Genomic DNA, 24,503 nt, shown 5'->3' with positions numbered 1-24,503 from the left:
ATTTCCAAGAATTAATCTGGGGTCAAATGGCCTCATATACTTTCTTAGAAAATAATTATCTAAATAATTATCTCTGTTGTTTGTTTACAGTATGTCTATTTCCCCAGACCTTTGTATACAGAAGACTAATTATTTCCTAATATCTCATTCTTCATATGTAAAGTTAAAGCAGATGACTGTTGAGAATACCATGGACAACCAAGAAAATAAACAAATGAATTACTGAACAAATCAACCCAGAGATTTCACTTGAAACATAAATGACCAAGCTTATTATTTATCCCACTTTTATGAGAAGACCAAGCTCTCTGGAGAAGGCTCTAATGCTAGGAAAAGTGGAGGGAAAGAGAAGAAGAGGACAAGCAGCAGCAAAGTAGATAAGACTCTACTGTTATGGTGGCAATGGGTGTACCACTGGAAGATCCAAAATACCATGTGACAGATCATCATGGAGAAAACCTGTCTGGTTGCTAAGGGCTGACAATGACTTGATGACACAATCAATTTCCCCAGAAAAGTGATAAAGCAGGGATATGGGTGATACAGTATTTTGTTTTATAGTTCACAACACATGTTCAAAATTCTAAGAGAGCTCTCTAGGCTTAAATGCTCGGTGACTGTTGCCATCAGTCACTGACCCCTCACTCCGTTATTCTAACAGCACAGAGAGGAATCATGTTGTAAGATAAAAGATATTAGCCTACACCACACCTTGCTCAGACAAGGCTATGCTCTCTTTTGTAGAGACCTGTCCTTGTAGCTGAAGCATCTGGAACCCAAGGAATTCTTGTTTGCATTTTAGACACTGGAGCTTTGGACCTTCTGCCAAATCTCTGTTCTTCCTATTTTTCTCCAGGGTTGGTGCCAGCACTCTGAGTAAATCCTAGAAAGAGCAGTAAGAACTTGAATAAATGAGAGAAAATAAGTATAATGTTTCATATATGATAACATTTCATAACAGTTGTGAAATAAAGAATGCATACTATTGGAATAGAGGGTAAAGGAAACAAGTATAATACTGCATTAATCACAAAATAAATTCTGGACAGAAAAAAAAGCCTTGTTTACAGAATTGGTTCAATAAAGTGTGAATGGCCATAATTGCCACTGATGGTTTCAAAAAGGATTAGAGATATTCACAGAAGAGACATTCATCAGTCATGACATCGCAGGATGCACAAGGTACGGAAGATGGGAAACTAACTATTAAGAGAAGACTTTTGTCTTCGTTTCCTGTTGTGGACCTCCCATTTGCCCACTCAGAAGAGTTACTGGACTGAAGCAATTACACTTCAATGAAATTCATTAACATTCAAACTGCCCCTTCCTTCCAAACAAATAGGACAACTTTCCATTCTAGAGTGGTTTTGTATTCACCTGCATACGCAACTCTGGATCATCATCCAATACTACATAGCAACGTTTCTGACGCTCCTTGCAGATATAGTTGAAATAGAGGGTAAGAACAGGAAACTCACGCTCCAGGTCCTAGTTCCAAAAAAGAAATAACTTTCCAGTCAGAAGAAAATACAGACTCTAGATCTTTTTTTAAAACTTCACTAAGTATTAGTACGGATATAAGCTACACGAAGTTCAGGGAGCAGTAAAGGGATCAGTGTCACAGCTGCTCACTTTTCCTATATGCCTGACTGCCAGGCAATAACTTATGACTATTATAAATTAAAAGATTTTTGAATTTATAATATACATTTTGCTTCTGCCTGCTTTAATAACGGGTAGCAACTTTAACTCTGCAAGATGATTTTTTTTTTCACAAAATGATTTTGGCCCAGCAAGTTGTATGTATGTGGCCATAGTGGTTGGTAAACTGTGGCTTATGGTTTTTACTTTGTATGTATCAAGTTTTGTTGGTTAGTTAGTTGTGGCTACAAGTGATTTGAGAACCTAGACACTCTATAGAAGAGTCAGTGGTACCACAGTTTCCAAGTAGTACTTACATATTGCCTTTCTGTGATTTAAACAGTGTTTATTATGCCTCGAAGAATGTCCACTTTAAGACACTCAGACAATGCAACCAGCTTATACACAAAGGTATCATCCAAACAACTTACAAGTAATTATCATGGAGACCTCACTGAGATCCTACTACAATGCTGCTTATGGATGATGTTAATTCTGGGCAGACTAAGCTGTACTTGGGCAGATTGCTCCAGCAGAGTAGAAGAATTGTACCGTATGCATTCTAATCATACTCACAATGAATATGTGGGCAACAGAGCAGATCTAACCTATTGCAAATCCAAACACAATCATTTTATGGATGATAAATTGCCGGGGATCAAAGATGTGGCAAGAAGCAACACTAAAAAGAAGGTGGGCAGAGCCCAAACATAAAGGCTTTCTCTACAGATTCCAAATTTCTATAGCCACGTATGCAGAAACTGCCAGATTTAGCTGTGAATTTTCTAGTTTTAGCTTTTTATTTCCTAGTTCTAATGCAATCAATGAAAGGGAGGGAACAAAGCCTTCAAAGCTTTTCTTCAAGGAGACAGCTTTCCTGTCTCCAAATATATTTGGATTCAGTCCTATAGTATATAAGTTACAATGCAAGAGTGAGAAATAAAACAAGACAGCAAATATATACCATTAGCTGAGCACCACTGACTGTAATCTAGAGTGTCTCGGTTCTCAAATCACTTGTAGCCACAACTAACTAAACAACAAAACTTGATTCATAAAAGTTTTGAATAAAAAGCCATAAGCCACAGTTTACCAACCACCATGGACAGATACACACAATTTGCTGGGCCAAAAATCAAACCAAACATAGTACAGGTTAGCTTAGCACATAAACCAGATCTCCAGGTATCCCCAGAATTGAAAATTTATTTATTGAAAATGCATATACAGATCCAGTTAACCATTGAGTAATGACAGACTGGTCTGCATGATAGTCTGCTTATTATAAATCGTGCATGGAAACAGCTGAAATCACCTTTCTTCTCCAGTGCATTTCCGATATCTCTGCTTTCTGAAGACTTTGTAGTTCCAGCCTACGTAAAACCTTGGCTGCTCTCAGCTCCACTTCCATAACATGTTGGGCAGTGACTCGCAGGAAGATCCAATCTGGCTCTGGGTCGCCATCACCTTCTATCTGGCTTACTAGCACAGGCTGGCAAAGATCCACTGCTAAGATAGATATAATTATTAGCTTCCCCAGTTTCCTATTCAGTTTTAGCAGATAAGAATGCCTGAAATCCCAGATTTTTAAAGACTTACCAAAGAAACCACAGCAAAAGCCCTAATAAGCAGGCATATACATAGAATGAAGGCTATTGCTAAGCACATTGATTTGTGCTTAGAGTGTAAGCCGCCCTGAGTCTTCGGAGAAGGGCGGGATATAAATGGGATTAAAATAAATAAAATAAATAAATAAATAAAAACCACAGGGTTCCAAAGACCATGGAAAATGAGACAGCTTTGAAATTTAACAATGATAAAGGATGTCAACAGAGATACTTTTGTGGCAAAAATTCACAATATGATTTTGCTTGTGCTAGAATGCTGGGTTTGGGGTATCAACAAACTAGTTGGAAATTGCATGTCAGAAGAAACTAGACTCCCCGCAACTAATTTCTAGCATAGTTTTAATATCCTCATTTAGTATGACTGAACAAGAGAATTCTTTATAAACAGCAAAGGAGAAATGCAGCTTCACTCATTCTGTAAGCAATATCTCAAACACAAATAAGGTCAAAGGCACAATTTGAGATCTCCTTTTTCAAAAGTGGCATGTAGACACTATCAAAGTACAAAGTTTAACTAGCATTAAGTTTTGCATTTCTCAGTAAGTGTGAATTGCTTGTGGGGGGTGCGGTTGTCCTTCAAAATCCATCAGCAGAGTGATTTGTTGAATGTAGATTTTTTTGATAAGCTCACCGGATTTGACATCCCATGTTCTCTGGCTGTGCAAATTATTTTTAGTTTGTTTGGCATCATTGGAGATGTTGCCAACACAGATGAGGAAAGCAATAAAAGCTCACTTGAAGAACATTCTATTAATAACAGTGGCAGATTCCAGAAATTGAGAGGAACATATTTACACTCTGTAAAGGAACAAAGGACAGAAACCCTCACCTGGTCACAAACTAGCTCCATGATGGTTGTTCAATACTATTTATTTCAATGGGATTGAAACATACTAGACTTCACTAAAATGTGTTTTGTGTCAAATGTTGGATAGTTACAAATTTTACTCTGGCAATCTCAATATTGAATTTTAGCTCTCCTTATTTTTACAGATTAGTTCCTGAATTTTTCATGAAATGACTACATATGTTATTCTGGTAAATGGCTACAAATTCCCAGGCTTACAAGTGAACTATTTTTTTACCCTAAAGGGTCACAGAACTAATTTCTCCAGGAGGATGTGCATAATAAGAACAAGGATATTTTTCAAATGGAGGGCCAAGAATTGGAGAAAGTACCTACTGTATATGTTTTTACAATTCAGCGTGACTACAAATAAAGATGCTAAGAAGCCTAAAAGCCTCTGAAGTTTAGTTTCAGTTGGGGCTGCTTGCCTGCTTAACTTCAATGCTGAATTTTAATTGCTGTGCTTAAGTCTCTCTTCTCTTCCTTTCCCTATTCAGTATCTCTTAATCTACCACAGACATGTCAAACACAAGGCCCGGGGGCCGGATCCGGCCCGTGAAGTGGTTTCATGCGGCCCGCGAAGCCATCCTGGAAACAGTGAGGGAATGGCCCCCACTGCCTTGGCCCTGGCCCAGAGACCCTCCTTCCGCCAGAGACCCTCAGATCTGTCCCACTCCTGCCCAGGCCCCCCTAGGCACCCTTCATGCGAACGATGTAGACCTGGCCACGCCCACCCAGTAGGCCACGCCCACCCTGGCCACACCCACCCGGCCCCCTGAGGGCAACCGCAATGCTGATGCGGCCCTCAATGAAATTGAGCTTGACACCCCTGATCTACCACATTCAGTTTTGCTCCCACTCCCTCTTTTCTTCCCAGTGCAGCAATTTCTTCCCTTCATCCATCACCAGCAGAATATGTGTTACCTGTATGGTTTTGTGCTATGTGTATGTAAGAGAATGGTTGATATACAGAGATAGGAATCAAATAATGTTATTTATAGGCAACTGATTCAGCAGCTATTTACTTAATCGATATCTATTTGTTGCCTTTTTGCTGCTCTTTTCCCTTTTATACACATCAATACAGGCTTTTAAATTTTTTTAGAAGTAACAGTATTATTTCCATTTTGGTTCATGGTTTCTATTTCAAAACTTTTCCTTTCATTTTAAAATAGGAATTATTTAGAAGCAGCCAGTTCTTTTGATATCTAAAATCAAATTTTAATTTCTTTCCCAATAGGACCCAAATATATTAAGCTGCCATGTGCTAGAAACATCAATAGATTCCTAGTTAGAATCAAGAAGTTTCCAAGACTTCCATGTTAACAAATAATAATATTTACAATGAGGAAGTTGAACCAACACAGTTTCATCCCCGTTCCAAATTATTATTGGTTAAGAAAAAAAACCCTATTTATATGCTTTGAAATCAGGAAATCTGATGCTAGGTATTTGTTCTATGAAAATTAGTCATTAACTAAAGCTTGGAAAAATATTTAAGAGGAGTAATATATGCATTGCTTTCAAAATATTTCTCAGTCTAGAAGTCATATTTGGTTTCACTGCATTTACCTGTCCCTATAAACTCAGGGTTTTATAATTTATTTTTAAAAAACTGAATGGGAATATATTCAGTTAAAATGATTGCTGTGCTCTTTGTATCATCCTGAATTTTTAACAAACTCTGAAACTTAGAACCCAGATAATTTTTATCTGTATTAGAGAAACTTTTTACAAAGGCTAATACAACAATTTAGATCCAAAAACGAAGACATTGGCTATATGTGGATAATATACAAATAAACTGGAATACAAAACTGAAATATCATACAAATCAATGGCTTGTATGTTAAGAAATGTTATAATGTTTATTGTTTAAAAACTGATTTAATTCAGTGGGGAAAAAAACATTTTCTGACATATTGGACTCCTCAGCAGTTGGTTAAAAAAGGATGGCTGTCATCTATTTAGGATTTGATTTTGATCTGAGGAAAGTATAATTAGTTTTGTGGAACGTTATTATTACTTATTAAATTTATTGGCTGCCCATTTTACCTCAGGGTAACTCTGGGTGTCTTACAATATTACTTTATTTACTTTGACGATATCCATTAGATATAATCCATAAGGATTAATAATCATCCTTATTAATTAAAGATTTATATTATAGGGAACCAGGTAAATTTAGTTCAATTAAATGTATCAACTCTCAGCCTTTGAGATGACTTTGTAGTGGCAGAGAGGCAAGATCAGAAATATGATTTCCATAGAGTCTAGATTCTATTCACTGTTTTGTTTCCAAGTTACATAATCTTTGTGATAATAACTGAAATGAAATTGAATGGTTTTGTTTGCAATTGTCATTATGTACTGGTTTACAAATTAAATGTTTTTTTAAAACATTTCTCACATACTCACGAGTATGATACAAACACATGCTCATATGAATATATATATTCATACTAATGTAAGTTACTGATATAAGTATGTCGTATGCAGATACACGGGGGTGAGAAAATCCCTATGTGGAAATGTAAACATCTGAAGAGTCTCACTTACCCACAGAAGTGGATAGAGGCCCAGGAGCAGCACTATTTACCTTCCAGTATTTCTTCCTGATCTTTATCTTCTTTAGCTATTGATCTATCCTTTTCTGCTGTCGCTTTGGGACTTTCCACTCCAATTTCACAATCAAGCAGTTCCGGGTCTTTTGCTTCTGCAGCATCAGGAAGATTCTGCTCCTGCGTGGTGCTCTTGTTCTGCTCAGCTGCCCCACCTGAGCTTTCTAGAGAGTTTTCTGTGGGACTGCTAGAGTGGACAGTAGACTTTGTGGGCCCATCTGCTTCCAGGTGTCGTCTATACTGAAGCCAATTTGCTCCAAACCGATCCCGAACGTTGTCCATGCGCTCTATCTCTGCCTGATGTTGTTGAACTATATCTGTGAGAAGATATATGCAACCACTCCAAAATTTGAAAACAGTTTTTGGTGCACATTCTGTCTTACATAAGAGGTCCATAATGATTTCAATCTCACCTTCCGAGAGAGGTTGAGTTCTGTAGTCATGTTCTGTATCGCTGGGCTCAGAAATACTGGCCCTACGAACTTTAATTCTCCCCTGTAACAAAACCAAGTTATAAATAGAACAAATAGAATTGACCCTCTCCTGCTTTTTACTTAACTATTAAATTATACTAATCTCATCGTTATTTATGTCACACCTCTGAAAAGAAAGTAAGGTTTTTAAAAAGCATTTGGCATTCCAGTCCACTATAGGGCTTTCAGCACAAACAGTCACACTTTTATTGATTGGCTTGGCAACATTTCCACAACTTCTAACTTTTTTAAATAATTAAGGATATTGTCGTAATGTTGCATTAGTTACCATGTTAATGTTAGGGTTTATTCAAACAGAGTTGCTCCACCCTTACAACCACGAAACACACAGTAGAAAAGCTCCCAGTGGAGGACAAAGACCTCTTCTATCTTCCTCACCACCACCAATCCTGCCAATTCCAAACGTTGGATATGTAAAATGGCAGAATCACCTTCGTTCTCTTCCGAGATGAGGGCATGGCAGATGTGCTGTCTTTAGGGGACTGGCTATCACTTTGGTCGGCAGCATAGGAACTTTCCAGGGCATTCCGGTTTATCATGATTCTCTCTGAGCCTGAAGGGCAGAGTGGTTGAGCAATGGGACGATTCAGGTTTGAGTGGTGCTGGAAAAAAAAGAAGCACAACAAGCTATAAATGGGTAAGAAGATCTTATCCGAGGCTTCGCCTCCTTTTCTTATTACTAATATTACTTTAGGACAAAATGCCACCTTAACAATTCATAGGAACTACTTTATATTACCACTAAAGTGAGAATCATCTGTCAAAAGGTTTTGCTTGAATAGACAAAAGTATTATTGGTTTCTGCATATTCTGCCATGCTGCAATGAAAACTAAGAATGAAATTACTTCAGATGAAAGGAGATTTTGAATCCAAATTTGCATTGTAATACAAATATGAAAAATAAACATTTATCTATGTCTTCCTACCTGTAAATTGGAGGCAGACAAGGGTTCTTCATCAAGGAGGAACTGATATTACAAAAAATATGTATCAGGAAAAAAAATTACACACATATTTCTTTGTCAAATTTAAACCTATCAGAAAGTTGTATTCTACTTTCCACTTAAAGAATGGTTAAAAATAGGAAATAAAATAGCAAATAAAAATATTTGTCAACACCAATATGTGGAAACTGTATGGTAATCACATAAAAATAAAACACAGGAAGAGAAGTAACATCTTACATTTCTTCTCCTCTACATAGTGCCATATGGGGTTTTAATTACTGTTTTAATTAATTTATTGTACTCGGGCACAATTGTTTAATTTGTTTTTAACTTTTGTATTTTGTATTTTTGGTATTTATTGCCCTGTACACCGCCCTGAGTCCTTCAGGAGAAGGGCGGTATACAAATTAAATTAAATAAATAAATCAAATAAATATAAATCCTATTTTGTCAGCAAGCCCAACTCCTGAATATGCAAAGCAGAATTTGTGCTGTGTTGAGAAGTTACAGTTAACTTCTGAGTTACAGTTCTCAGTTAAATAATATACATTTGATAACCACTCATTCAGTGACCAAAGTTATGACAGTACCGAATGAGGAGGTCCTTATAATTGTGGCCTCGGAACCCCGCAGTCACAGAATTGTGACTCAGGCACTTAGCAGTCAGCTCGCAACTATGGTGCTGCAGCATCCCACAGACCTGTGATCACCATTAGGGACCTTCACTGCCTGCTTCTGATAAGCAAAGTCAGTAGGGAAGGCAGCAAGAGGTTGCAAATGGCAAACATGTGACTGCGGGATACTGCAACCATATGGGATTTACCTAACAAAAGCAACTGGGACTGACAGAACTGCTATTGAAAGTTGGCACCATCATTTATGCTTTATGGCTATGTTACTTAATGACAGAGGTCCCACTTTCAATTATTATTCATAAGGGAGGACTACCTGTAGTAATACAATGATGCGAAATGGTGCTGGTACGGCAATTTTCAGCCTTTTCTTTCTAATGGAAGATTTGGGGTACGCTACCACAATCACTTTGTGGTACCGCAATCACATTGACTTTTGATAGTGTGATCCTGCGGGACTCTGGTCGCAAACAGGCTTCCAATGCCTGCTGCAATTTATCACAAAAACATCTAACCGCTAACAAAGAAATTGTTTACAGAGGAAAATGTAACATCCATTTAAAAGAATTGTAATATATTTTACTTATGAACTATTTCATAATAAACTGCTTTCAGAATAGACATAAATTTTGCTGTCTTATTTTAATCTGCACAAGTTTGTTTTTTCCCATTATCCTGGTCCTTTTTTTTTTTTTTTGGGGTGCCTTCAAGTCAGTGTTGACTCTTGGCGATTGTCTAAATAAGTCCCTGAAATTTTCTTGGCAAGATTCCAAAAGTGCTTCGCCCTGCCCTCCTTCCTAAGAGAGAGTGCTAAGAGAGACTGGTCATCCAGTTGGTTTCATGCCCTAAGGTGGGACTAGAATTTGCAGTCTCCCGGTTTCTCACCTGATCCCTTAACCCAGGGGTCTTCAAACTTGGCCCTTTTGTGACTTGTGGACTTCAACTCCCAGAATTCCTCAGCCAGCATGGCTGGCTGAGGAATTCTGGGACTTGAAGTCCACAAGTCACAAAAGGGCCAAGTTTGAAGACCCCTGCCTTAACCACTACACCAAACTGGCTCTCATCCTGGTCGTAACCTCACTTAATACTTACGTATTTTGCTGTCCTCTGCTGACTATTCACTTTAGTTCACTCTTTTAATTATTCATAAAAAGGCGATTACATTTCTGAATGAACACCTTATGCGTCTAGCTGATACAATTTCATCTTGTGCACTTATTAGCTGCTTTACTCAGCCATACAGCTATGCTGCTTTACTGTAGTACAAATATATAAACCAATTGCTATCTAAACACAGAACTATTAGCAACTGTTTTAAACAGATGAAGCTACTGTGTTTTTTTTTCATACTGTAATTATGGAAACTGACAACACAGGCTGGATACTCACATTGCAGGAAATAGCCCTAGGAGACAAATGCACTAGAGTAGCAAGGCGATGATTTGGATGAAACCATAAAGGATTTCCTTCCAGATGCAACTGAGAGAAGAAAAAAAGAACACTTATATTCACTGCCAGAAACTTGCCCCTCTCACGGCATTTTCCTGGGATTTAAACAATGGTGTGTTTTCATAAAATTGCCGGTTATCTTTCCCCGTATTTCTCAAGGTAGCACGCATAAATATCCTCCCTACCCACATACGGGTTAGGCTAAGAGATGACCACATGCCGCATTTCATGGCAAAACTGAAATCTGAAGCAACATTCTGGGCCCCAATATCTCACTACTACATGCAGTCCCTTTGCTTGCTCACCCAAGAGCGAATTCACCCAACACTGAAATATTACCACCAATTAGTGCTCTGCAATTATTACCGACTAGCCATATTCTCCAGATTCTGTACAGTTTTAAACAGCATTTACTCTAAACCACTGTTACCCCTAATATTCCAGAATAACGGCAAATACTCACTCTTCTCAAGTTATGCAACCAAGCCAATGGTGCTAAGGCAGAGTGTTCCAGCAACAAGTTATAGGCAATGTCTAGGTGCTGAAGATTTGACAGTTGTTCCACACCTGTAGCAATCAGAATAAGTACCATCAGACAAGAAGCCAACTTTTTTTCAGACTGTGCTTCATGTCTCCAAGCTAGCCCAGTATTTTATGAAAGCTTTTAGCCCTTTCACTATATCCTTACCACTAATGTTGGCTAGGTGGTTATACCGGAGAATTAGGGTCATCAGTTTAACCCGACTATGTAGCCCGAGTTCAGGCACCTTAGGCAGGAAATTATATGCCACATTTAAATATTCCAGCTCCATCAGCACCTACAGATAGAAAATGATAAATCTCAGCATTATTCGGTCATATTCTTCTCCATTCTCTTTTTCAAACAAAGTAAATTCTCCTTGAATCAAGCTCAGTTCTTGGCAACCTCGTAACCATGTCATTCTCACAACAATAATAATTTTCCATTGCCTTCTTCTGGCATTTTTTTCTACTTTCCAGTTTAGCCCACTGGTATTTCCTTCTCGGTATAGCCCTGCTGGTATTTCCAATCCAAATGTAAACCCGGGCCCAACCTTGCATAGTATTTGTGAGATCAGTCAAAGGTAGCTACATGCTGCCACCTATCTGGGGCCTCATAAAAACGCATCAAAAGTGTCTCCCATCAGCTAGTCATATCTGATCAAAAGTGTTCGTGAAAGCATAAAAGATTAAAGTCCTTGGCAGGGCGCTTTTTATCTTAAAATAATTAGATACTCTGCCAATGCTGCATATGACCTAACTCTGTTCTTAGCCAACTAGCGCATGACAGCCACATGAGGCTCTTGGAAATAAGAAGGGCAGTAACTACACAGCAAGAAGATGCCGGTAGCCAAGGAAGACTGGCAGTTCTCCCATCTGAAAAGCATTTAGTGCAATTGCTGATTTGTTTGATTATAATCTGCCATTTCTTTATGAGGAGAGATTTTAAACATAGCAATTTAGTGTTTAGGGCAGACCCGCTCATCTGCTGTAACTCTTACAAATAGGAAAGATTGTTTTGCATGAACTGCCCTCAACCCCTAAGATTATTTAGATCATCTTCCCCAATCTGCGCTTTCTTCTGAATGTATTGGACCTCCTTTCCCACGACTGCCAGCCACATGTTATAGCTCATGAGGGGTGGGGTGGAAGAAATGATGCATAGGACAAGAGATGCCTGTCAAGAAAAAATCAGATTAATTCATTAGCAGAAGGCAAAGCATTTTGAATCCCCTCGCTCTTGCAAACAACTTTTATTTATCTAGATCAGGGGTGTCAAACGTGACATGACGTGTCACAACATATCGCGACTTTTTTTCCCATTGCCGGCAATGGGGTGGGCACGGTTTCAACATGACGCAACCGGCCCATGGTCTGGCAGTTTGACACCCCTGATCTAGATGTATAATTGCAACTCCAACTAGGAAAGGTATTTCCATCCTGCCCCTTAAGCCTAGAGATTGCTCGTGTACTTCACCAGATTTCAAAACACTCAACTAACTGGGAATACAGACCAAAAGCAGCTTTCACCAAGAAATGATATGCAAAAAGTAAGTTCAGAATAGCAAGGAGAATGGCAGGAGGCAATTTGACTGCCCCGTTAATCCCCTCAGTCTTTACAGAATCCCAGTGCTAGAGTAACCTGCTAAGTCTCTTGTAGGGAATGCTCTTAAAATTTACCCAGTGGCCTTTTGTTAAGGACAGTTGGATAGTACACAGAACAGAAGGCTAAAGAAACCTGCCTGTTCACTATCTTACCCCATTGTTTTTCTTCAATATAAGAAAGAGAGCATTAGATAAAGACGTAGAGGTAGACCCCACTGACTTACAACCAAACTAGGACTGGAACTTCCACTGCTAAGCAAGGCACTCATTAAAATGAATTGTAACTGATTTCATGATTATTTCTGCAGTGGTCATTAAGCAAATCCCTGCAATTGTTAATGAATCACGTAGTCATTAAGCAAACAGAGGTTCCCCCATTGATTTTCTTTGTCAGAAGCCAGCTGAGAAGGTTGCCAATGGCAATCACATGACCCTGGGATGCTATAACTCTCATAAATACATGCCAGTTGCTAAGGACCCAAATTCTGATTCTGACTGGAGGGATGCTGCAATAGTCATAAGTGCAAGAACCAGCTGAAAGTCACTTTTTTCAGCACCACTGTAACTTCAAACAGCTGCTAAACAAATAGTCATATGTCAAGGACTACCTATAGAATGATGTGCCATTAAGTGCATTGATAATAACGAACTGTTTTCATTCTCAAGAAATCCAGGAATGACAATCCCACTTCATCTTGAATCTAATCAAAATAAATTCAAACCAGGAATTCAGAAACAGTCTTGATCCAAACTTTCCTACAACAGATAAGCTACTAGCCATGCCAGTCTACTTACTTTTTTTAAGGGGCACCTGACTTGCTAATCACTGCTGGAACACTCTGTTGGTCAAGATGCAGCTGTGGCCTTATTTATCAAGGCTTATGGAATTTTCCTGTCTCCAAATACTAACAGCAACATATCTAATTCTGTCAACTGGATTCCATCACCACTTACAAATTCATTCCTCTTCCCCCAGTATCTCCATAGTTCTACATTCAACTGTGATTTAAAGTCTTTGTATAATATTACATTGGAATGGTAGCTTTGACTTTTTTTATTTTCCCTAAAGTATTTATTGTTTCTCCATTTTCTTGCTATAATTAAAAATATTACTTATTACTTGAGCTTAAAATATTGGAAATGACAGTGTAACTACCCACCCCCACTAGAAAGGTGTAAAAAAGTTACTACAAAATTCATAAACAGCTACCTGGTTATTAGCATTCAGGATAATAATTTTAATCTATATAGTTCTAAACATGATCTAGTACAAAAAATTCCCAAGGCATACAATTATCCACTCATAAGTCACAAAAGGTACTAATAATATTAAGGAAAGGCACAGCAAGAAAGCCAATTGTTCCCTGAAATTTGTCTCGTTTCTTGTATTACATTAAATTTGAACATACTTTTAAGTTCCTATTCTTATGGATAACATAAATATTTAACCACTAGATGATGTATCATTATGGAAAAATTAAAAGAGTATCATGGCACAAAGATTTCAAGATGTTATTTACTTGTTCAATATTTTTTAAATGTTATAAACTTGAAATTAAAACTACTATTAAAATGCCTTTTAATTTAAGCAAATGAAAAATAATTAGATTACTAGGATGGCATACCTATAATTAAGTAAAAAATTTAAAATAACCTCCCACCAAAAAAAATTAACTTTAAAAGACAGAAGACAAGAAAGAAGCAAAATGAAAAGGAAATTATTGTGACAGTATATTTTTAGGATGCCAGAATAACTCTGCCTTTGGTATATATTTTACCTATTCAGAACTGTTACAGGAAGGGATATATTATTCCTTATATATTATTGAACTTAATAAGTTGAAAAGATACAAGAAACTTCAAGAACTTCAAAGAGCAGAAACACAGAAAATGGAGCATTAAGTGGAAATAAAATGTCACTGAACATTTCAAGGAAATTTGATGCTTCTTTTGATAGACACAGGTTTTTTTGCCTAAATGGTGAAAAACATCATTCTTAACAGACTGTTGTCATCAGAGTTGTTAATTGTCATAGTTAACTTTAGAAAGGTATCACTGAGCACACTGCCAGATACTTACAGTCAGGTAGTGCTGACAGTCCTGGATGAGATTATGACTAAGATCCAAAGCCTTCAATACATTTAATAATTGCTTAATAGAGAGAAGAAAGAATAAGAGTTTAAAGATTACAAACAGATCAAATCCATAGAACAAGTAGTCCAACAGGCAAGTGGCAAGTTATAGTACAATCATTCAAAAATCTTTCCAATTCCATTGTCTGTGATTGTCAATAGATAAAAAATTGTTAGTGAGACTGCCAGCAGATTGTGGGCTTATTTCTATTACAGTATTCCATTTAAAAAGAACCTGGTGATTTCACCACTTGCTGCACCTTACTTGCACAACAGTTGGTCTAGAAACAAGAAGAGTGTGAGTTCTAGTCCTAATTTAGCCATGAAAAACTGGCTGGGTGACTTTGGGCCAGTCACTCTTTCTCAGCCCAACTCACTCACCAGGTTGTTGTGTGGGAAATAGGAGAAGGAATATTATATGATTGCTGCCTTCAGCTATATATGAAAAAAGGCAGGATTAAAAAAACAACAACCTCATACCAGTGAATCATCCAAGGTTGCAATAGAATTGTAGCTGAAGTTGGCTGTGTGCAATTCCAGCCAAGGAAGTGCAGAACTAAGATCTCCACCACATGCAGAAAGGATCTCCTGTAAATAAAGAAGATGGAAAACATGGTGATAAAATTAGAGTAGCCTAATTTGGTGCCTCTCAGCAACCTGCTTTTAACTTTTTGCTTCAAAACAAAAAAGATATTTCACACTAGGAAGCACTTTAAACATCCATTTCCTTGGTGGGGGGGGGAATGTTGCAACGCTTGAATGTACTAGGTATAATTATAGGCTCCTTACTGTCCATTGGCTTTGACATTCATAAAGAGGGCAGATTGTAAGTAAAAGGATTCCTGATTAAAACAGGGATAGGTAACTATTAATATATTTATATATTATTAATATAAAAACCTTTTTCTAGTCCCAATAATTACATTGCTGAATTTTGATGGCAAACTGCCAAGAAATCACACTGCAATTTGTCATGAGATTTTTGACAGAGGAAAGGCACTTTAATTCATTAACATATCAGAATTCATATGCTCCATAGCAGTATCTTCATGTTATACAATGTATAACATTGTATCTTCATGTTATATAGCTCTCAACAATTGCCACAATTTTGTTTTTACAAAATGTGCTCATGAATCCAGAGTCTTGTAAAACAGCAACCTACCCTCCACAGAATATGTAACGGCACCTTATTAAACTATACACAATATTCATTACAATTACCTTTCCCAAAAGGTATTTAAAAACAAGAATAGGACCCGATCAAGTATAAAAAAGGTAAAGGTTCCCCCGCACATGTGTGCTAGTCGTTTCCAACTCTAGGGGCCAGTGCTCATCTCCGTTTCAAGCGCTTGTCCGAGGACGTCTCCGTGGTCATGTGGCCGGCATGACTAGATGCCAAAGGCGCATGGAACGCTGTTACCTTCCCACCGTAGTGGTCCCCATTTTTCTACTTGCATTTTTTACATGCTTTCGAACTGCTAGGTTGGCAGAAGCTGGGACGAGTAACAGGCGCTCACTCTGTTACGCAGCACTCGGGATTCGACCCGCCAAACTGCCGACCATTTGATCAACAAGCTCAGCGTCCTAACCCACTGAGCCACCGCGTCCCTCCGATCAAGTATAGGAATATACAATTTGTGAGGAAGGTCACTGAGAAAGAAGGAAATGAGAAAGACTTAAGTCAATTTTTTTTTTACTAAAAACTTCTTGTGGGCAAAAAGCTGCCAGGAAGAAGCAATATTATTAAGGCCAAAAAAAAATCTCCCTCTCCTTTCTTCTATGTGAACTTCTGCTTAAAATCATAGTGTTCCATAAAACTCATCAGGAAAATATTAATGCACCTCCTTGTGAGATTCTGTGCAAATGCATGTATTTTGCCAGCCATTCTTTTCCTGATGGTAGAAAAAAGTCCAATATGGAATATCACTACTCACTCCCAGAGAATTCACACATCTGGAACAGGTCAACGCCTCTAGCTGGGAATAAACAAACCTCAGTCCCTGAAGATAGTGCAGAGGAACACATTTCAGCTAAAGGAAACAAAAAGAGAAGAATGAATATAAAAGAATATCCGTTACAGGTTCAATAATCCTATCCCATACATATACATTTGCATAGGGATAAGTATTCTAGACCAGGGATAAGTATTCTAGACCAGCAACCGGTCCACACAAAGCCCCATCTGCAGGAAGCAGACAGCACACAAAACCACACACCGTCCAGTCCATGGAAAAACCTCCTCCATGGAACCAGTCCCTGGTGCCCAAAAGGTTGGGGACCTCTGTTCTAGACAATAGTAAAGAAACTTTCTCTCCAGATGTTACTGAACAACTGCCAACATCCCTCATCCATGCCCCCGATAGATATCAAAAGAGTTTCAGCTTTGTCAATCTCTGGCATAGTAGGATCCTGTTTATTTCATATGTATTTTTCCATCTTGCAAAAATAGAGCTACGGTATGACTACACAATTTTGTGAGCAATTTTGAGCCCTATCTTCCATACTATTGTGTAATTGTTATATCAAATTTAGCAAGACTCTTTTTAGATCATGCAGCAAACTAAAATTAGTTTCAATATTTTGAAGAAACAAAATTCAAATATTTTGAAAAAAAGTCTTAGGTATGAAATATCCCACTATCCAGGTATCTATATATGTTTGGGAGAAGTATTGCTTTACCCAATAGTGCTCCAAGAGATAATACTAAACCAAAACTTACTCTATACTTGAAAGGACTCTGTAGTAGTACTTGAAACTCACCTCTAAACGTCGCAATGATTTAAAGGGAGAAATCTTCACAGCTGCTAGTGGAGAAGAATCAGGAACAAATATCAGCTGAAAGCAAGATAAAGAGTGACACCAGCTATTAGCCAATGTATCCAATAATGCACTTATGTTATCCTCAAGTATGCAGTTCTGCCTCTCATAAAGTTTCATGTGTTCATCCTTACTTCAGCAATTCTGAAAAACCCAGCACATGAAATGATAATTACTAGAAATAACCATGTACTCTATGTAAATATAATGTTACACCCCGAGTAGGTAGTTGCTAGAGTTCCAGTGTTCCAATCTTACATGCTAACCAATAAATACAAAGAGTCCTAAAGCATACACTTTAATTGGGGATTGTTCTGCATCTTGGAGAAGCAACAGTAGCTGATGTGGGAATCTGGGGAAATGGGTTCATTTTCCTCATTTTATTTTCTAATTTTCCACACTAAACCAAATTCAGGAAGACAAAGTTCAGAGTAAAAAGGGATGGAAATGGGATAGCTGTAGATTTTACTTATGATTTATTAATTACTCCTAGAGTTCCAACAAGCAAAACAATGCATTTAAAGTGGTCTTTTATGTAATATTAAACTACTTTATTGTGCCATTCCTCAGTGTTTTTGTCACGAACTCTGACCTCACAATTCATCAGAATAATTTTTACAATTTCTCTTGCATAGGCCAAAACATATATCTTAATTCTACATTCTGTTATGTGAAAGCCAAGCGAGGTCTAACATCTACTATGGATAGCAGGCATATGATACAACCTAGAAGGCCCCCACACCCAATCTACAGGCAAAACAATTGCTATGACAAAGCAAGCTCTGTGAAGAACAAAATGGAGCAAAGATGATTGTTCAAATAGAGATTTCATCTGTAATCTTCTCATGATAAAAGTGATTATAAAGATATAAAGGCTGACTATACACTAATTATTTAGCTAATTTTTTGTCAGAAGAATAGAAGCTTGGAAGAGGGCGGAGGCATGCATCAGGAGCTGTTATCATCACATCAAATGGTATATAGTAATAAATAGACATGAGGGCTTTAGATAATCATCAAAGTATCGATTCCATGACAGAAGGCTAAGATACCATGTTCCCTTCTGCTTTGTTCAGGAGGTTTCATTTTTTCAAATAAGTGAACTCTCTGTAACAATTCAAGCACACATTTACTCAAATGTTCACTATGCAAGCTTGGTGTGTTCTCATAGAGTCATAGACCATTTGTTGTAATGAATAGTTTCAAGATTTTATCTCATTTCTCATTTAAAGGTTAAACTTCAATTCAGATTCTTTAAATAGTAATACAGATAGTCCTCGATTTACAATAGCTCATTTAGTGTCTGTTCAAAGATACAATGGCACTGAAAAAAGTGACTTATGACTGTTTTTCATATGACTGTTGCAGCATCTGCTTGGTCACATGATCAAAATTCAAAATCCAGAGGTTTGGCAACTGTTCATGTTTTTGACATTGGCAGTGTCCCAGAGTCATGTAATCCCCTTTTACGACCTTCTGACAAGCAAAGTCAATGGGGAAGCCAGATTCATTTAACAGCTGTGTTACTAACTTAACAGCTGTGTTACTAACTTAACAAGCTTATGTAATTAAATCTATTTTAATTTATTCTATTTTTATATCATATTTTATGTTGCCCTGTAAACCACCCTGAGTCCTTAGGGAAAAGGGCAGTATAAAAATTTAATTAAATAAAATAAATAAATAAAATAAAATAACTGCAATGATTCACTTAACAACTGTGGCAAGAAAGGGCAAAAAGTGGGGCAAAGCTGTCTTAACAAATGTTTCACTTAGCAACATAAATTTTTGGGCTCAGTTGCGGCCATAGGTTGAGAACTACCTGTACAGTTTTTCAATTAATTTCATACACTAAATTATACAGTGTCGCAGCATAAATATCTCAAAACAGGAAGCATATTTCAATCCATTCCTGTATATAATCCCTGTTCTTGCTAAATGTTTCATGACTATCGAAGCATGAATTTACTAAAAAGATTACAGGTCATTTGCCTACTGGTGCCACAAAGCTTATTTCAATAGAAATAAGATTCTCTTTGACAGGAAACAAAGGCAGAGACTCGTTAGCTTGATTTAGTGACATAGATTTAACCTCCTCACATCCTTAACTTTACTACCCAATAGTTGTGAATTTGCTATCAAGTTAATTGATATACATACTTAGCAATTATATGCATAGTTAGCAATTATAGAGGGGGGGGGAAGTATAACACAGAAGCCCCAAATTTCAAAAGAATAAAATATGGTACCTGCCCAATTTTGATTGGTTGCTTCAGACCTGCTGCCGCTAATGAAGCCTTATATAATCTACGGTACATTCCGATGATGAAGTTTCTTTCCAACTTTGTCTCTCTTCAACACTGTAATAGATTTTACCCCATCCTCCTCCGTCTCTAACTTGAAAATGATTGGGATGGTTTTATACACTTCCTTAGGCAGAATCTCTAACTTTGAAATACCCAAGACCAGGAGATATAACGAACATGGCAAAAAAAAAGGCTAGACTTCAAAATAATATAGTTTCTGTTTTTATTTAGATCTTAAAAATAAAACCTATCACTTTTTATGATTTTTTAAAAAAATCCTCTTTCACACAAGTTATTCCTGATAAAAATTTTTAAAAAAGGAGTCGCATACAAGTCTTGTATTTAATGAATATTAATTCCCCCCCCCCAAGGACTTGTCATTTCCCCTGCTGAAAACAACTGCAGAAAGACGACACATTCCAGATTATACTTAAATATATCTGCAATTTCAGTAAACTGTATACACTCTTCAGTTTAAATCTATGCAGACAGCTGAGATTTATGGAGCAGAGTTGTAATATTTTACTGCTGATGAAGACCTCCACCTTCAATCAGATAACTTGTATTCATTCAGCTTTGTTATATACTATTACATGTCTCTTCGTCTCTTCAGTTATCTTGGGGCTAAATTGCTAAACATTCATGAATACTGATTCCAGCACATCCCAGATCTCCAATCTGCTTTTTGTCTGCTTGAACAGATGGCATGGATATACACTTGCAGCCAAGAGGAAGCTAGTTCCTTTACCAATCGCTCACCACCTCCTCAGTCTTATGCCAACTAGGCCTGGCAGAAACTGCTGTTGCCCACACAATAGTTTCTAGACAACAGAACAGAGAACACTCTAGACATATTGTAATTTCATCAGGAACATCATCAACTTTCATATTTTTGTGTGAAATAAAGCTATTTTTAAAGCAATTACATTATTTTCTGATTAGAGTTACATTGAGCACTATAAAATTCATTTACTTAAGCACTATATACAGTGGAGGATATTCTACATCTATGCTGTTACTAAACAAAACTGCAGAACTATGCATCCAGGAGAATCCTTGTTAGTATAGCTATTTTATATTTGTGTATCAGTTTTTTAAAAAGCAATGCTTGTTTTGCAATAATTTTATTAAAGATTGTGTTATAAAGATAAAACTAATATAACTACATGTATAGAAATACATTTAAAAATTAAAAAGTGCAGAAAAAGAAAAAACGGGTGGAAAAAATAGAAAAATAAATTTCTCCCCCTCATCCTTGACAAGTATAATCCACATTAACAATTTATCACTATAAATACAATCAAACACTTCTACATTCCATACTTTACCCCATTCTCTATAAGACCATCTCTAAAACCTCATCTCTCCATATTAATCAGCAAAAGTCCAGTAAGGGTTATCAGAAATAACCACATAAATATTAAATTATATCTATTACAACTAATTTGAATCATTCCTTTCCATGTAAACAGAGTCTCCCTCATTTCTACTCTTCAAATAATCAAAGTCTAGTAAAAAAACGCCAATTAATCATTAACACAACCACCATCATCCAGTCGCAATAAAATTTAATCGCTTAAAATTGTAACCTATTATTTTGATCTTAATCAGAAAAACCAATTCTGTATACTTTCTTTCTTCTCACAATCTCTGAAATCCTCAAAGTTCTATCATCCATCTTCTCAAACTTTCTTCATTTCTCCTCTCAAAATTCATGTCATCATCATTGTCAAGCCCTATTTGTAATTCCAGTGTGGCAATTCCAGCAAATTTTTAAAACATGTTCCTTAAAAGATCCTATGCAGCATGGTTTTTTTGTAGATCTCTCAAAGCTAGGGCCAGTCAGTAGACTAAATGGACTAATAACCTAATTCACATTAGAAGATTTCATAGATTAATAACTAATTTCTCCCAGCTTTGAATATCCAAGATTAAAGTACAGCCATGAAGATCTTTATACTGCCTGGTTCAATTTACTCTTTACTAACTTGCATTAGGGATCCTTCCCTTTTCCCACAATTTTATTTAGATTTGCAATTTGTAATCCTTCTCAATGCTGGAAGGTGGTATAGAGGTTGTTAAGATTTCATAGTATTTGAAACAAATATCTAATGTAAAAGCATTTTTAAGATGGAACTTCAACAGCACTGATCTAAATTTCTGAGCTGAGAAACATATGGTCCTCTAAATGTGGATGGAGAAAATCTATCAATGTGGTTGCTAGGAGTTGAAAACAATTTGATCGCGCATAATCCATCAATCAAAGATGTTGGTTAACTATAACTTTCAGTTCCCCTCAGCATTGGCAATGTAGGCTAGAGTTGTTGAAAGTTGCAGTTCGGCAACATTTAAAGATCACAGATTCCCCATAATTATGCAGCACATTGGTAACATTCAGTTGTATTAGTGCAACCCAAATATCCCCTCTGCAAGAGGGGATAAGCTTTTCCCCAATGCAGGTATCTAGTGCACAGAATTTCACATTTCAGGACACACCTTCAATGAGAGAGTTTTTTGCAAGACATCAAAGAGAAACTGGGCTTGAAGAATAGCAGATGTTTCAGCAGGGTGTGATGAGAGTGCAATGAAGCCATGATTCTGGTTTCGTGGCAACAGGTACTGCTCAAAAATCTGATTAAGAATCTGAAGTGTGGAAGTGAACAAGGTCAAGGTGCTAGTACCATCCAGAATCAAGTCCCCTGAAGAAAAAGAAGAAATATTAGCATTAACAGATCAATGTATATTCACTGCACGGTATAACTGCATGAAGGAAAGGTCAATGCTATAATATAAAAGTGTCATAATTGCCGCCCTTAATGTAAGGGATGAAGCTAGCAAGGGGGAAACCAGTGGTTGTCAGGCTGGACAGAATTATTATGTAAACACTAATTCTCTAATCTCAGCACTGGGAAGACAGGGATACGTCATCATTGTCTTGAAAAGACAAGAATGATTAAACCCTGGACATACAAAGAAACAGAGAAAGACCACACTTGATTTCTGTGTTTATGTCTTCTACCTCACAAACCATGTTTTATCTTAAGGCTTTTGCTGTAAGCAAATTTCTGGATACTGGGTTATGTCTGCAAAGCAAGATCTACTGCTACACCTGGCCTAAAGTCTTCTATTTAAAGGCACGGGATGCAAACTACTGTAAATCTTACTCTATATACCCCAGAGTGATATATTACATGAAGCATATTCCACTCTCCTGAACTACAATCTCCTTTTATGTTTAAAACATTAAATTCACTACAATGATATGAGGACCTCTCCCAGATTACATAACTAGATAACTGGAAAAGCTGCAATTACGTTTAGTATACATGAGAACAAAATTAACAGAAATGCTTTGCAAAGATGAAACATTTATTCTTCTTTGAGGAATGACACTTGGGGAAGTCTGGAGCCTATACTTCAAAATGTTTTAGAAAACATAAAGGTAAGTACAGTTATACTAAGTTAACTGAAACTGTTTATTGATCGAATCCAGTTTTCAGGATTGGTATCATGCCAAGAATTATAAGCTAACCATAGAAAGTAGTTGGGCATTTTGTGTTTCATTGTGTTGCCCAAACAATACTAACAGAAACAATCTCAATGAAGAATGAACAGAGATGAATAACACATCTCTGAAGAAACTTATTTAACAGAATGCAGGTAGTCCTTGACTTACAACTATTTGTTTAATGATGGCCTGGAATTACAACAGCCTCAGAAAGGGTGCTTTACAGCAAAATGTTGAATCACCATTCCTATGGTCACATGATCACGATCTGGATGCTTGGCAACCTGTGCAAATTTACAATTGGTTACCAAGCACCCCACGATCACATAATTGTCATTTGCAATCTTCTCTGTTAGCTTCCACAGAAAGCCAAGGGAGAAGCCAGCAGGGAAGGTTGCAAGCTGCCGCTGCCTTATCTCAGAGGGCTGGCTGAAAGAGCTGCCTACCAGAGGAGCAGAACTCCTTCAGCACCATGCAGAAATAGACCTCAAATTCTGAAGATTTGAGATTAGCTCTTGCATCCCGCCAGAAGTTCCCTCCTTTGCACGAAGGGGAGCTGAACTCCTTCAGTTAGATGCAGTAATGGCATCCGCTGAAGGATTCTTCCAATGGTGCATGGAAGGGGAACTGAACACTTTCGGCCAGTCCTTAAAACAAGAGGAAACCAAACTCCAAGCAGAAAGTAGTGTGTGGAAGGTAAGGAGCACAGGGTACCTAAGGTGGGCGGCCTGGGAGATCCAGCACAGGCCACACACAAGTATCTCTTCACAGTGGCTGAAAAATCTTGGATTTTGGCAGGATGGATTTTCAGCTTCTAAGAGGCAGTACAGTAAGGAAAATAATACAGAATGCTTCAGCTGGATGGGGAGGCCCCAGGAGGCCTGGCATAGGCCGCCCACACGTGCCTCTCTGCTCAGGAGTTGAAAATCCTGCTTGGATTTAATTAGAGAGGATTTTCAGGTCCTGAGCAGATCCTTCCAGATCTCTCCCACCATCCCTGAGACACCCTACACTCCTTACATGGAACTCTGTCCGCCAACAACCTGCAAGATTTCTTAATGACCACAACCAGGGGTGCTGGATTTGCAGTCATTGAGCAGAGCAATCACATACCTCACTTTGCTCAGTAACCAAGATTCTAGTCCCAACTGAGATTGTAACTCGAGGACAGCCTCTATATGGATAAAACCTAATATATACATTATAGAGTTTGGATTAACTTTGATATCTATTACAAGTACCTGCTGTGAGAAAAACATCACAGAATTTTGGTTAATATACTAGCCATGGCAATTCAATTAATGTTTTCTCCTATATAAAAACTCTGCTGTGCCTGAACCCAGAGCCTCAATA

The 24,503-nt window shown here is 37.5% G+C and overlaps 1 protein-coding gene across 8 annotated transcripts in view; it reads right to left on the bottom strand.

Annotated features, from left to right (window-relative positions):
- STK11IP (serine/threonine kinase 11 interacting protein) overlaps window positions 1-24,503 on the bottom strand; it is a 33,602-nt gene that overhangs the window by 8,223 nt on the left and 876 nt on the right. For 6 of the 8 annotated variants that reach the window (XR_014494469.1, XR_014494470.1, XR_014494471.1 and 3 more), the window contains 15 exons: window positions 22,139-22,341; window positions 17,280-17,354; window positions 16,454-16,549; window positions 14,997-15,104; window positions 14,464-14,535; window positions 10,949-11,078; window positions 10,724-10,827; window positions 10,201-10,290; window positions 8,159-8,200; window positions 7,663-7,833; window positions 7,151-7,232; window positions 6,716-7,054; window positions 2,957-3,150; window positions 1,378-1,488; window positions 712-883 (listed from right to left, as the gene is read on the bottom strand). Coding sequence is in view for 5 of the 8 variants with exons in the window: in XM_083379906.1 (XP_083236032.1) it covers window positions 712-883; window positions 1,378-1,488; window positions 2,957-3,150; window positions 6,716-7,054; window positions 7,151-7,232; window positions 7,663-7,833; window positions 8,159-8,200; window positions 10,201-10,290; window positions 10,724-10,827; window positions 10,949-11,078; window positions 14,464-14,535; window positions 14,997-15,104; window positions 16,454-16,549; window positions 17,280-17,354; window positions 22,139-22,341 (1,989 nt within the window). In the remaining 3 variants the exon portion in view is untranslated. The remainder of the gene's footprint in view (window positions 1-711; window positions 884-1,377; window positions 1,489-2,956; window positions 3,151-6,715; window positions 7,055-7,150; window positions 7,233-7,662; window positions 7,834-8,158; window positions 8,201-10,200; window positions 10,291-10,723; window positions 10,828-10,948; window positions 11,079-14,463; window positions 14,536-14,996; window positions 15,105-16,453; window positions 16,550-17,279; window positions 17,355-22,138; window positions 22,342-24,503) is intronic. The other 2 variants (XM_083379905.1, XM_083379907.1) reach the window with 1 other exon arrangement.

Source organism: Vipera ursinii (genome assembly GCF_947247035.1).
Source record: "Vipera ursinii genome assembly, chromosome: 1".
In the NCBI taxonomy this organism is placed as follows: Eukaryota; Metazoa; Chordata; class Lepidosauria; order Squamata; family Viperidae; genus Vipera; species Vipera ursinii.
Note: the sequence above shows the minus strand (reverse complement) of the source record. Positions and strands in the feature narration are given on the sequence as shown.